Raw genomic sequence first — 12,897 nt, 5'->3', positions numbered from 1 at the left:
CGTAAGGTTGATGTCTTTTAGGTTAGGTAGTTGGGAGTTTGTATTTCGTTTTCACCGTCACCCAACAAGAACAACTTCCGACTCTCAGCTTCAAATCTTGATCTAATTGAGTATTGTGTATTAATTGGAATTAAAACCCGAGTCAAAACCTCAGTGCTGGGTCGAAATGCCACGTAAGAGTCACTATAGAGACAAATCCACATCACTTAACAGTGGACCCCGCCATGCCCATCAGTCAATGCTCACAGTCTCTCTCTCTCTCTCCCCTTGCTTTTACACTTTGTCCACCTCCCTTCAATCCCTCTTCGTCTTCGTCTTCGTCTTCCCTCTCCCAACGCCGAACTACACTTCATTATCTCAAATCCCCAGCTGTGTTGTGTAGGATTATCAAAATTTTAGGGTTCAAATGAATCTCAGGAGCTAAGACTTGGAATTTTTCTCCTTGATTTTTTTGGTTAAAAAAGGATATGTCAGTTGCTGAACTCAAGGAGCGGCACATGGCTGCCACTGAAACCGTTAATTCCCTCAGAGATAGATTAAGGCAGCAGCGTCTTCTTCTTCTCGACACCGATGGTTCCGATTCCTTTTTTTCTTCTTTTCTGTTCCAGTTTATTTTTGTGGTTTCGTCAGAGATCAATTTAGTTGTTTTTTTATGTCCTCAGATCTATTTGTTCTGGCACGAATTTTGTTGTAGTTGATTATCTGTCTAATATTGTGTTTTTATTTTTCTCTTTAGTTGCGGGGTACGCCCGGTCGCAGGGGAAGACTCCAGTGACTTTTGGCCCGACTGATCTGGTTTGTTGCCGGACTCTGCAGGGGCACACAGGCAAGGTAAGTCCTTTTTACATTATTTCTCGAAATTCTGGATGCAGCAATTTTGTGTCTGCATATCAAAACCTGCACGTTTTGATACATATCTCTGCGTGTGTATAAATGTAATTATTATTGTTCCACTTTGTATGTTTCCCATTCTTAGTAACGGAAATTTGATTTGTCAATGCGGAATTGCATTGATTAGTTTTCTTGTTTATGAGTCAAATAATGGTCTTTCTACTTGTAATATGCATTTGGATAGCTCTGGCGAATTCAGGAATATTTGGTGCATACTTCTGATTACATGACGATAGCTAAGACTGCTTTCTATATTTGACTCATTAACTAGCATCCAGCTTTGAACTAAAGTTAAGATTCGAATACAAGAAAGTTGCCGACTCTCCTATATTTAGAAATCTGGAATTTAGCCGTCTTTTGGTATTTACTGCAGAGGGATACACCACATTTATGTAACCCATGTTCTAATCTTGGGCTGTATTTGAGACTATTGTGTAGAAATATGTTGCTATGCTCTTTGATATCATCCATCCATGGAGGCAGTATGGGTGATAAGTCCTTAAATCATTAGCCATGAATTTTCAGATCCACTAGAATCTGAGACGTTTTGGGGGCTAATGAGCAAGGAGAGTTCTCTTTTCGCCTTCCAGCTCATTCCTCTTTATTTTATAGGCTATTGAACAAGGAGAGCGATCTTTGGCTCAATTTCGCTGTATTATTGTTCAGTTAGCATATCATTCGTACACTAGGGATGCCAAGTTTGTTGCCCGAAAAGATGGAACACCGCAAATTGCGGAAAAAAATCACGTGGCTTCCAAAATTATGTTTTCTACATGATCTGATGGCTGATGGTTCTGTGATATGTTGTGTATAGCATCTATCATGCATGTAACAAAGTCTAAAATGTGGGCAATGCCAAATGTTTCAACACATCCATCAATTAGATCACTTGTCCTTGATTGACTATCACTGATGAAGCTTGAAGCTGAGCATGTATGACATTAAAATCAACTTTGCGTGTTCAACAATTTAGTTTGTGCTTCTTGAATAATTTGGTTATCAAATTTAAGTTAGGCGTACATTTTGTTATCAAATGAACATAGGTGCACTCACTGGATTGGACTCCTGAAAGAAATCGCATTGTCAGTGCATCTCAAGATGGCAGATTAATAGTATGGAACGCTCTTACAAGCCAGAAGACTCATGCAATTAAGCTACCTTGTGCATGGGTGATGACCTGTGCCTTCTCTCCCAATGGGCAGTCTGTCGCCTGTGGTGGCCTAGATAGTATGTGCTCTATCTTTAACCTGAACACTCAAACTGACAATGACGGGCATATGCCAGTATCCAGAATGCTTAGCGGGCATAAGGGTTATGTGTCATCATGTCAGTATGTTCCAGATGAAGATACACACTTGATAACTGCTTCCGGTGATCATACGTGTGTTCTATGGGATATAACTACTGGCCTGAGGACATCTGTATTCGGAGGAGAGTTTCAATCAGGCCATACTTCAGACGTTGTAAGGTATGTTGGCTATCTCTCCAGTTTATCTAGGAAATTTTTGCTTAGCTTACTAAGCTTCTCAGTCAATTTCATTATCAAGAACTTTACCAATGCTGTTCTTGTTCAGTGTCTCAATTAATGGATCCAACTCCAGAATGTTTGTGTCTGGCTCCTGTGATTCAACAGCCCGTCTTTGGGATACTCGTGTTGCTAGTCGAGCTGTGCGTACTTTTCATGGTCATCAGGGTGATGTTAACACTGTAAAGTTTTTCCCAGATGGAAATAGATTTGGAACAGGTTCAGATGATGGAACTTGCAGACTGTTTGACATTAGAACTGGGCACCAGCTACAAGTGTACAATCAACCACACGGTGATAATGAGGCCCCTCATGTGACGTCTATTGCATTTTCCATCTCTGGCCGCCTCCTCTTTGCCAGTTACAACAATGGAGATTGCTATGTTTGGGACACTCTATTGGCACAGGTATATGTATTCTTGTTCTGCTCTGTCTTCATTCGGGTCAACAAACTACAGAGTTGTCCATCTTAGTTGTGCTTTTGGGCGTTGTCTTCAATTTATTTTGCTGTCTCCATTGTCACGAATGCCTTTATGCACTGCTTAACTTTTAACCAACATTCCCCTTAAATAGGTGGTTTTAGACTTGGGATCACTTCAAAATTCCCATGATGGTCGGATCAGCTGTCTGGGACTGTCAGCTGATGGGAGTGCACTATGTACAGGAAGTTGGGACACGAACCTGAAGGTTAGTATTGAAGTTGGGTCACAACTTATTTATTTTTTGGGATAATTACATCGCACCTTTGAGATTTGGTGTAATTATCGTAAAGACTCTGTAGTTTGAGAAATTATATCTAGTATCCAATGTTTGTTTACATCCAATAAATAAATTCATCAGTTGGTAAAACTCATGGAGTTTGCCAAAAAAGTCAAATGAAAATTCATATTTATCTTTGATTGACTTGTTACGGACTAGTTCGAAATTCAATTTTTTAGTTGACCTCAACAAATTTTTGTGAGTTTTACTAATGGATGAATCAATTTGTTGGGTAGAAACAAACATCAGGATACTAGGTGCAAATTTCCAAACCACAGGAGGTCCATGTGTAATTACATTAAACCTTAAGGGTGAGCGGTGGAATTGTCCCTATTTTCTTTTTTATCACCTCTTTCAAAACAATGTCATTATAACTATCATGGTAGGGCTACATGTGCCACCAGTTTACAACCACGGATACGGTATCTTGTCATATATATTGTCATATCAGTTCGAATTTTTTTTGAAAGGGATATCAGTTCGAATTTAAATCAGTATCAATTTTACAATTTATTTGACCCTGGCAGATTTGGGCTTTTGGAGGGCACAGAAAAGTGATCTGAGTAGTGGGGACTGCGATTCTCTATTCTGATTCCTCTAGCAAATGGGCATTTTCACTAATCCCTTTCAGGAATGATGCTACCTCTATCAATGTTTCCAGCGTTCGGTTTGTTGCTTGCTGTGTTCTATTTCTTGTAATTTTTGTGATGTCTGACAGAACTTCAGTAGATAAATGAAAATCATAGGCAAGGGTTTTTGATCAGTTCCATGAAGCTCTTCAGTCTTTCTCTTTACTGACTCTTGGAGTAATCACTTCAGTCTTTTCTTTTTTATTTTTTTTTAATGCTATTGTTTTGAGGGCCCATCTCCATCTCCATCTGATAACTTCATAACTAAAATAATGCGGGAAGCCCTAACGTTTTCTGAGGAAATCCAAACGTTTTCTTTTTTATGCTGTTGAGTTTGAGAGATTGAGGATTCCATGCAACCCCAAGTGCATGTTACCGATTATTTTTTTCAAATGAATAACTACTTTTTTAGAAGACTATATATTCCACGAAAATCACTAATTTTTACTTCCTCAAAATACAAGCAAGTAAATACACATTCTCACTTACTCCAAAGTTCCACTTCATAACTAAGCATGTAATCTTCAATTGGATATTCTTAGGTAGCAATTCAATTCTTATATAGAAATCCATTTAGAATGTATTTGCAAACGCATTCCAAATCATCCAAGGAATGTCATCGTTTACGAGTAGATGATCAGTGTAACCCACTTGATTTTATTATAACAAATGAACTTCGTCGGATTACCAAAGTTGAAAGTGAATCAACTGTTGGTATATGCTAAAGCTTCCTTCTATTTTTAACCAAGAGAAGTCAAATGTATGACACCTGAACCTCGTACCTACTGGATCTTAATCCAAACAACTTACTCCAAGTTTAGCCTACATGGTACCCGTTATTCAAGAAAGTCCTGAACTGATAACGAAAATGCTTAATTAACACTGTCCAAAAAAAAATATATAAGGTTCCAGGAAACCTACATCAAATTCCATAGTTGTATGGGAGGAAATTAATAAAGAATTGATCCTAAGAATATATGGATACACCCCAGCCCAGCCAGCCGGAATTCTCTCAGGGTCAGTTGAAGCCAATCGCGTATACAAAATCTATTTTACCACCATACAACTCTCACCTCAATTACACAACAAAACCCTACTGCTGCGTCCCTCAACCAACAAATACAGAAGGGGGGGGGGGGGGGGGGGGAATAGAGAACCTACCCACTGGCAACTATTTCATGAATTGCTTCACTAACATTCTCATTCTCAGATCTCACCGCCAACTTCATTGCCACCTCTTTCGCCCCATCAATTCCGAATGACAACCGAACAAGCACCTTCACGTTTCCTATGTATATGCCCGATAATAAACATGTATGTGATCTTGAGTTGCTTGGGACCACCTCGGTACCCTGGAAAACAAATGGGTTAGAGATTTCAGTTTACTCCCAAACGGGAAATGGTGATTCCAAGAAGATATGAGAATAACTACATAGTGTTGTCAAATGTATTGGCAAAAATGCGTGTACTGATAGAAATCTTTTTCCTAATAATAGATATATTAGCACACACAATCTCAATTTGTTCCAAGTATTACTATGAAAATTAGTGCCCACAATCTCCAAGCTTCAACAACAAAGGAAAGCCTTATATCTCACAAGCACTTGGACGAGAAGCACTAACCTCACAAGGTTGCATGCCAAGAAGATTGATAACAGTACTGACAGCTTCTGCCAGGCTTTCTCTAGGCCCAAGACCATATTCATCTATGCGCTCACCATCAGGGCCCAAGCTTTCCCATGCATTCTTAAAGTTAGAGACCCCAACTTTAAGAATATAATCCGCAGCAACAACTTCGAAATCCTCAAGCTGGTATTCATCTTCCACACCATCATCTTCAGCCTCACCAGTAGTGGGATCAACCTACCACAATTTAAACAGCGATTAAACAATTAAAAGAAAAGACCATGAACGCAATGTCAGTATCCTTTAGAGTAACAAAACCAGAATTTCATATGAATGATTGCAAGTAAAAAACAAATATTCATCATTCATCCGTCTCCATGACCATTTCTTATGTATTGCAAAACATCTTCGCCGAAGGTCCAAGAAACAAAGCAATTATGGAGTAGCATATAGATCATTGTTGAATCAGAAATTTCTTAAAAGTTAAGGGGAGTAATTTCAGACATTTCACATAGCATATGATGGATTTACAGAAATAGCTACGAGGAACTACCTCTTTTACGGTAAACCTCAATACATTTGAGAATTTCCCAACTGCCGGGACACCTTCGGGTTTCTCAAAGGCCACAAATGTTTGTCCTGGCGTATCATAAGGGAGAGATCTTAACGGTTTGGTCCCTACTTCAGAGAACTCCTCGGCATCAGAAGCATCCACAATAACAGTCACCTAAAACCAGGAAAGCAATTAAGAAACAGAATCCTCAAACCAAGGCCAAGGAAACAAATGCTTCTGAAGATAGAGCCTTTACATTTTCAAGTAGCTGTTCTGGTATTGTGTTGGTACAATTATACTGGAAGACCACGTGGCTGTCATATATGTGCTTGACAACATTGACTGAATATTCAGTTTCTGCTTCCGTAAGCTCCACCGGGATTGATGACTGACAAATTCAAATGCAATAAAATGAATTCATTACCTCACCAACGAGACCCTTACGAGAATGAATCATACAAGAACTGAAATGGTGAAAACGATCATCCACAAACCTTGAAAAGCTTCCCAAAACTAGCAAATTCAGGGATAGAGGATAGAAGTCTTTCATAAGCATCAGCTGCAGAGGTGGGTGCAGCAGCTGGTGTACTTGAAGCAGCTGGCTTTTTACCCGGGGCTTTCTTCTCTGCTAGAGACTGAGACTTTACCTCTTTGGGTACAGAATTAATATCGAAAGGCTCTTCTGTAGGATCCTGTATCTGTTCCAAAGAAACAAATTAGACTGAGGCTTCAAGCGGTACATTAGGATAGAGACACCAACACAATACAACCCTAAGATAAACACCAAATTAGCTTCAATCACTTACATAGTTTTTCAGACTAGTTTCCATATTTGTCAGTGGAATATCAAGCGAACCAAACAAAAATTCCTTAACATCTTTCTCAGTTTCAGCAACTGAACCATCTCCGAGGGTATTCAAGTATAGTGTGGCTCTGTCTCGAACCTGGAAAGAAGAGATACAAATCAGTTTCATCAAGTAAAATTTTATAATTTGAAAATGAATTAGCAACACATAATTTAGAACTTATATACAGGTTAAAGCATAATGGACTTAAAACGGACCTCATCATCATTATCAAATACGCAACGCCTTAATAAAACAAATATGCGGGGCTGCAAGAAAGAGAGTATTCGATTTGTTATGCTTAGTAACTCAAGATTTCAACAATGACTTGAGAGATGCAGTCTTACTTTCAATGAGTCAACCATGGCACCAAACTTTGCTAGTGTACTGACAGCACTGGCTCGAACAGTGGCATTCTCAAGTATCACCCGATTGTAGATATATCGGATATATTTACTGGGATCTGAGGTCTTGGGTCCCTCGTTTCCAAGAAAGTGAAGTATCTAACACAAGTCAATTCAGCACAACTGAGCCAAACTAGCATGCACCAGGCAAGAGTAGCCTACAGATAAAAGAAATGGTATCAAGAAGATAAAAGAAAACCTGGGTGGAAAGATAAGTGAATTCACAATCCTCAATGAATTCACACAAGTGCAGCAATCCACTTTCTTTGGCATCTGGAATATCTCTAATTAAGATCACAATTGAATCAACAATTGCCTTTTTATACTCAAATCCACCCTCTTCTCTCAAGATATTGCTTAAGAAATTCATCCTGAGGAACCGAAAGGCAAAACCCGAGTTAGACATTTATTTCAAAATAATATGAAATGGAAATAACACTGATAAAAGACCCGAGGAGAAGTTAAAAATCTATTATTCCAAGGGAAGACTCCACTACTCACAGAGATCTGTACTTGAGGGGGAACTTCAAACACAATGATCTTATTGCTTCCACCACAACAATCTTGAATTCATCAGCAATATCAGACATAAAATTAGTGATCTGTTTCATCAAGCGATCAACACTAGATTCATTTCCTGTTTTCAGCAGAGTAGTAATGGCAAGAGTTGCTATACTTCTATTCTGATCTGAAATCAAGCTCTCCATGTCTATATTACAATTGGTTACAGCCATGGGATGTGTCATTGCCACCTGCATGCAAATGAAAACGAGTGACTCACTTGGTTGCAAAGGACAGGCAGAATGAGTGGAAATTAAGAACAGGAGTAAAGAAGTGAAAACTTGAATTAAATAGTCAAACAGTAAACTTATAAATACAGCCTATGAGCAATAGCAGTTCAATAAGTAGCACCACATCCCTAGTTTTTATGAAAAACTGGCCGTAAAACTCATGTTAGGATCTAAAAATAATACAAAAATCCTTCTAGTTAGAAAAAAGTCATAGAGCATATATGTTAAGTATTCATTTTTTAGTATGTATCAATATTGAAATTACAGAAATTACAAAGTTAAGAAAACTTAAACCATCATGTATTTGGAAATGACAAGCAATGTAGTTAACATAGTTTAAGGGTGTAATTGCTTAAGCTGATCTCTGTTGTTCAAGCTCACTTTGTTACATAAAATAATCCTATATGTTCGAGCTAGGCTCTACATTCTTAAACCAAAATGTAGATGAAATTCTGTTAAGACCAAGCCATTCTGCTGGACAAAATCATCAAATTACATTAAGCATATAACAACTAAGACCAAAGTCAAAATTGCACATAAAATAATATATTTGTGCCGTCAAAAAGAGGTTGGAGATGTGTGCATATAAATTTTAATGCTTTACCATAGAGTTTCTGGAAAGATAAATCAGAACACCAGGAAATGCTCTAACAGACTTCTGAAGTCAAGTGTGCCACAGCTATTGGCTGGTGTGAGAACCTAATGGGGAGCAACTAGACAATAAATAGTGGAAACTGCAGCTTTTGTGGATCCTTTAGTAGTTCATGTCTAACTCACATAAAAAAGCATTTAAATGTTCACTTTCCAGTGTCTTCATATAAAGAAAAACACTCCAGACTGAAGATAGATTAATTTCAAAACTTGCAGAGGGAGAAACCAAGGATCAACATATGCTAAGAAAAACAAAATCAAAGGAAAGCATCATCACCTATGCTACAAAATCAGCAAGTCATTCGAAAGCGAGAATATCAAATCACTGTAGGACCACCAACCTTATTCAAAGTCCGGAGAGCAGCAAATCTTAGCACTGGCTTGGAAGAACTTAAGAAAAGCTGTAAAACAGTTATGGCAGGAGTCAGCTCTCTGGTAGTCACATTGCTCAACTCTGTGATCGCGCGAGCTGCTTCAAAGATAACCACTTCAGCTTTGTGACGCAGACAACCCTCGAGATAGTCGTAGAACGGCCGTTCTCCAGCTTGGCTATTAAAACTTGATTCTTTGATAACCTTTCATATCAATGAACAACTGCTCTATCAGTACTTGAAAGCAACCCAGCCCACACCCACAGCCTGCAAGCATCAAGTTAAACTTTACACACCTGACTAATGTAGCGAATCAAAAGGCATTGAGCTAAAGGAGAACGAACAGTCCCCTTAGTCAAGCTGGCAACCAACTTGTTGACAGCTAAACGGTCGTTTTGCCGTATCTGCAAGCTCATAAATACAACATGTCAATACAACCAAATAAGTTCAAGGCCTTCTGTGCAAGAAAATACTCCACGAAGAACACCAGTTATCAACCAAAATTTATGCAGAAGACATGCTACATTAGATGGAACAATTTAAACATTCAGAAATTGACAAACAAACAGAAGAAAGATGCCACAAAAATATAGTGAGTAATCAATTTACAAGGGTCAGTTTCCTCCTCAAGTCCTTGATAAGGTAACAAAAATACATGCAGAGCCTAACAGAATGAATTAGTACATGATTCCAATAAGCAATCAGACCATCACAGGAGGCCTGGTTCAGGCATCTAGCTCAAATGCTACACCTTTGCTATATTTCAAACACACTTTCTACTTTAACAGGGCAGAAGACTCTTATTTTATTCACAAACAAGAAGAACATAGATAAAACTATGCCAATCGTAGTCCTGTCACAAACAAAGAACACGCAAACAGTTCATGCCATTTTGATTCTAAACCAGACAACAAATTACCAAGCTGAATCCATAGAACCCATTAATAAAATTTCTTGAGATATAGTGTGCAGAAGACAATTGCTATGAAATTCCATAATTATTGCAGCTCCATATTGGTGCCATTGAGACGACAACTATGCTTGCACAATATAGGGTGCAGTTCACTACATTTGACTTGAAACAGAAAGAAGCTCTGAGAGCAAGGATAGAATCTGTAACCGGAGTAGATTATACATTAGAATGGTCGAAGCGATTCGATCACATCCTAGCGGGCAACAAAACCATTTACCTGGTGCAGCAGAGCAAGTGCATGGAACTGTACAAGTGCAGCGCGAGACTGAACAGCTTCTTGTACTTCATTGCTCCATCTTTTGACTATCTCTGGATTTGTCTATGAAAATGCTCATACATTAACACTTCACGAATATCAATTAGCCACAAAACACACAATTCCACAAACATCAGAAAGTACCTGTAGAAGATGGATACCACTCACAAGTGCAGCACTTGCGACCACAGGATTTTTGTCCACAATAGCCTGCTTCAGGTACCTCTCAATTTGGGCCAAAAGTGTCCCATCAGTAATCCGGCAAAGAACACGAATAGCATTTGCTCGAAACAGGTCAGTGCGGCTATTCATGTCCTTCATAAGGGAGCTTGTGACAATGATAACCTTTATAATAATAAAATAAAAGAGTTCAGCATCAACCGCATAGGGAAACAAATTAGAATCAGTAATAATGAAAAGAAGGAAAATGAATGCCTAAGTTACCTCATCTGCAGAGGGAGAAAGCTCCTTTATCATGAGATACACCATCCTTCTCAAACCAATATCTTTGGACTGAAACAGCTTCGTAACAGCAAAGAATACTTCTGTAGCTTCAATCTAGAAATCAGCTTAAATGCGTTAATAATATCTTAACTAGAAAATAAATCAAAACGTAAGGGCTGTCACTTCTCTATGCAACAAGGAAAATAGAAACCCGGAAATCTGTTACAAAAACATCTATTGATGTAAGCTTACTAGGAAATGCTCTAAAAGGAACAGTCTGCTAAACACAAGTTCGAAGACTGTTTTACTACAGTCATGTTACAAGTTCAATAATGAACTGTCTTTCAAGTGTTGCCTGTACACACCATGTTGTAACCAAATGCATCACCAGGATCATAAATACAAATAACAAGAAACAGAATAAAAAAAACACTATAATAAACCCAGTCAACAATAAGAAGCCCAGTGCACTCACAAGTGGACATGCAAGAAACATTAAATAGAATATCATGAAAACTGAATGAGTCAATATATATTATGATTAAAACATGTTAAGACCTCACAAAAATCTCTCTGGATGCTACAAATAGCTCCACTGGAAAAACTGAAAGTAATTCAACATTTCAATCTTCACAGGCCTGCTGCAGTCATGATAAGTTGCCATTATAGTTGATGACATCTCAACTATTTCAACCACGTCTATCAGCTCAGCAAGGCTGAGGCCCATAAGGTGTGTCCGCTAGCTAAACATGCTGTGGATACATAGTCATCATGTGCATTACATATTGGTGTCTGCAATTTATGTTCCACGTGACATTCAGAGTGTGCATCAATGTGTGTGTACATGAACAAGCTGGTTTGTTGTGCACCCGTGTTTGATTGAGAGAGCAACAGACATAGAGATAGTAACATCATCAATGTCTGACCTTTGTCAATGTTTCACCCTGATTCAGAAGATACAGAAGCTTTGTGATGACCTAAAATGGAAAAAATTAGATAGTTAATCGTTATTCAAGATAGTCAAATAAACATAAAGCTAAAAACTACTATACATTTGACATAACAGGCAAATACCTGTGAACATCTCCTTGCATCCAGCTGAGGGTCATGAAAAACCCTAGCTTCCTGTAATACTGCACCCTTCTCAATCCCCAAAAATGGAGAGTAATCCGCTGCAGATGTAACAAGTTCGTCAGCAAATATTAAGAACTAAGAAACCAAATGAACAGTTTATCCTAAATCTCTTACAGAACCGATGTAATCCAAATCTGAATGTTCCATCAGAATGGAATCCCAACCAATCATATATATGTGTTACACCATTATCTTTCCAATTCTTTATCGAAATCCTATAACAATTACTAGTCATATGAAACTATTTATAGCCTCATGGTTTCTAAGCAGTGGCAACACAACCATATCATGTATTTTGAAACAGCAGTGAAGAAAAACTGAATAAACATCATGAAAAACAAAAATGTAAATCCGAACATCAATTGAAATTAATCATACAAATTGCACAAACCAAGGATGAAGTGTGATATTCGCAACACCAAACAGGAGCAAATCATCCAAATCATCTAATTGTCCAGCGTAACATAACTAGAGTACGAATCTCATACGCTGATAGGTCAACTCATTAGATTCCTAACTTCTAATTCATCTATTTCATTCATTCCGTACTTCCAATCCAAACCAAAACCGCAGATCTGAAATTGAACTTAAATTAGGCGAATCCAAAACGTAAAACCAAACGCGATTACATCGATCGAGCAATTTCATTATGATTCGAAAACATGGAACAAGAAACAACAAAAGTCAAGAAACGCACCTTCTTCATCGCGATCATCGTCTTTCTTCACAAGCGGCTGCGCCATTGTACAGAGATCTGTTTGCAATCAACTGAGAAGGCGTCGATAAAACAAATAGTTGCGTGTATGATTAGTGGAGAATTCGCAGATCTCCAAACTATTTTCCTTTATGTTTATAAGAGTGAAGTGGAGTGCAGATCTCTCCTGTAACCTGTTTCTCTTCTTGAGTTCCCAGTCCCCAGTTATAGCTTAACGTACAACTCAAGGTTTTCGAAGGTGGGGTTATCGGGCTACAGAACGATCATCTCTAGCGAAGGGGTAAATTAGTCTATGCACTCAATTAAGCTCCTGTTGTAAGGCACCGACCG

At 38.4% G+C, this 12,897-nt stretch overlaps 2 protein-coding genes across 2 annotated transcripts; one reads left to right on the top strand and one right to left on the bottom strand.

Annotated features, from left to right (window-relative positions):
• Positions 1-257: 257 nt before the first annotated feature.
• On the top strand, positions 258-3,938 carry AGB1 (GTP binding protein beta 1). The gene is made up of 6 exons (XM_011090082.3): positions 258-573; positions 737-831; positions 1,935-2,359; positions 2,466-2,823; positions 2,990-3,103; positions 3,703-3,938. The coding sequence occupies exons 1-6, from the start codon at positions 468-470 to the stop codon at positions 3,736-3,738; spliced, it is 1,134 nt and encodes a 377-aa protein (XP_011088384.1). The 5' UTR covers positions 258-467; the 3' UTR covers positions 3,739-3,938.
• A 742-nt stretch (positions 3,939-4,680) lies between these two features.
• On the bottom strand, positions 4,681-12,811 carry LOC105169628 (coatomer subunit gamma-2). The gene is made up of 18 exons (XM_011090080.3): positions 12,550-12,811; positions 11,793-11,890; positions 11,645-11,695; positions 10,719-10,832; positions 10,419-10,619; positions 10,236-10,337; positions 9,342-9,449; positions 9,016-9,249; positions 7,734-7,984; positions 7,432-7,603; positions 7,176-7,331; positions 7,047-7,097; positions 6,790-6,927; positions 6,478-6,681; positions 6,240-6,371; positions 5,984-6,157; positions 5,428-5,667; positions 4,681-5,156 (listed from the first exon to the last, which is right to left on the bottom strand). The coding sequence occupies exons 1-18, from the start codon at positions 12,593-12,595 to the stop codon at positions 4,962-4,964; spliced, it is 2,667 nt and encodes an 888-aa protein (XP_011088382.1). The 5' UTR covers positions 12,596-12,811; the 3' UTR covers positions 4,681-4,961.
• Between the last annotated feature and the right edge of the window lie 86 nt (positions 12,812-12,897).

Source organism: Sesamum indicum, linkage group LG8 (genome assembly GCF_026168435.1).
Source record: "Sesamum indicum cultivar Baizhima isolate 11 linkage group LG8, ASM2616843v1, whole genome shotgun sequence".
In the NCBI taxonomy this organism is placed as follows: Eukaryota; Viridiplantae; Streptophyta; class Magnoliopsida; order Lamiales; family Pedaliaceae; genus Sesamum; species Sesamum indicum.
The sequence above is the reverse complement of the archived record's forward strand: the minus strand, read 5'-3'. Positions and strand labels throughout refer to the sequence as shown.

Coding starts and splice junctions, on each gene's coding strand:
- AGB1 (XM_011090082.3), top strand. CDS start 468: ATGTCAGTTGCTGAACTCAAGGAGCGGCACATGGCTGCCACTGAAACC. Junction 2,360..2,465: donor CATACTTCAGACGTTGTAAG/GTATGTTGGCTA, acceptor GTTCTTGTTCAG/TGTCTCAATTAATGGATCCA. Junction 2,824..2,989: donor GGGACACTCTATTGGCACAG/GTATATGTATTC, acceptor CCCCTTAAATAG/GTGGTTTTAGACTTGGGATC.
- LOC105169628 (XM_011090080.3), bottom strand. CDS start 12,595: ATGGCGCAGCCGCTTGTGAAGAAAGACGATGATCGCGATGAAGAAG. Junction 11,891..12,549: donor CGATGATCGCGATGAAGAAG/GTGCGTTTCTTG, acceptor TTACATCTGCAG/CGGATTACTCTCCATTTTTG. Junction 7,098..7,175: donor CCATGGTTGACTCATTGAAA/GTAAGACTGCAT, acceptor TCTTTCTTGCAG/CCCCGCATATTTGTTTTATT.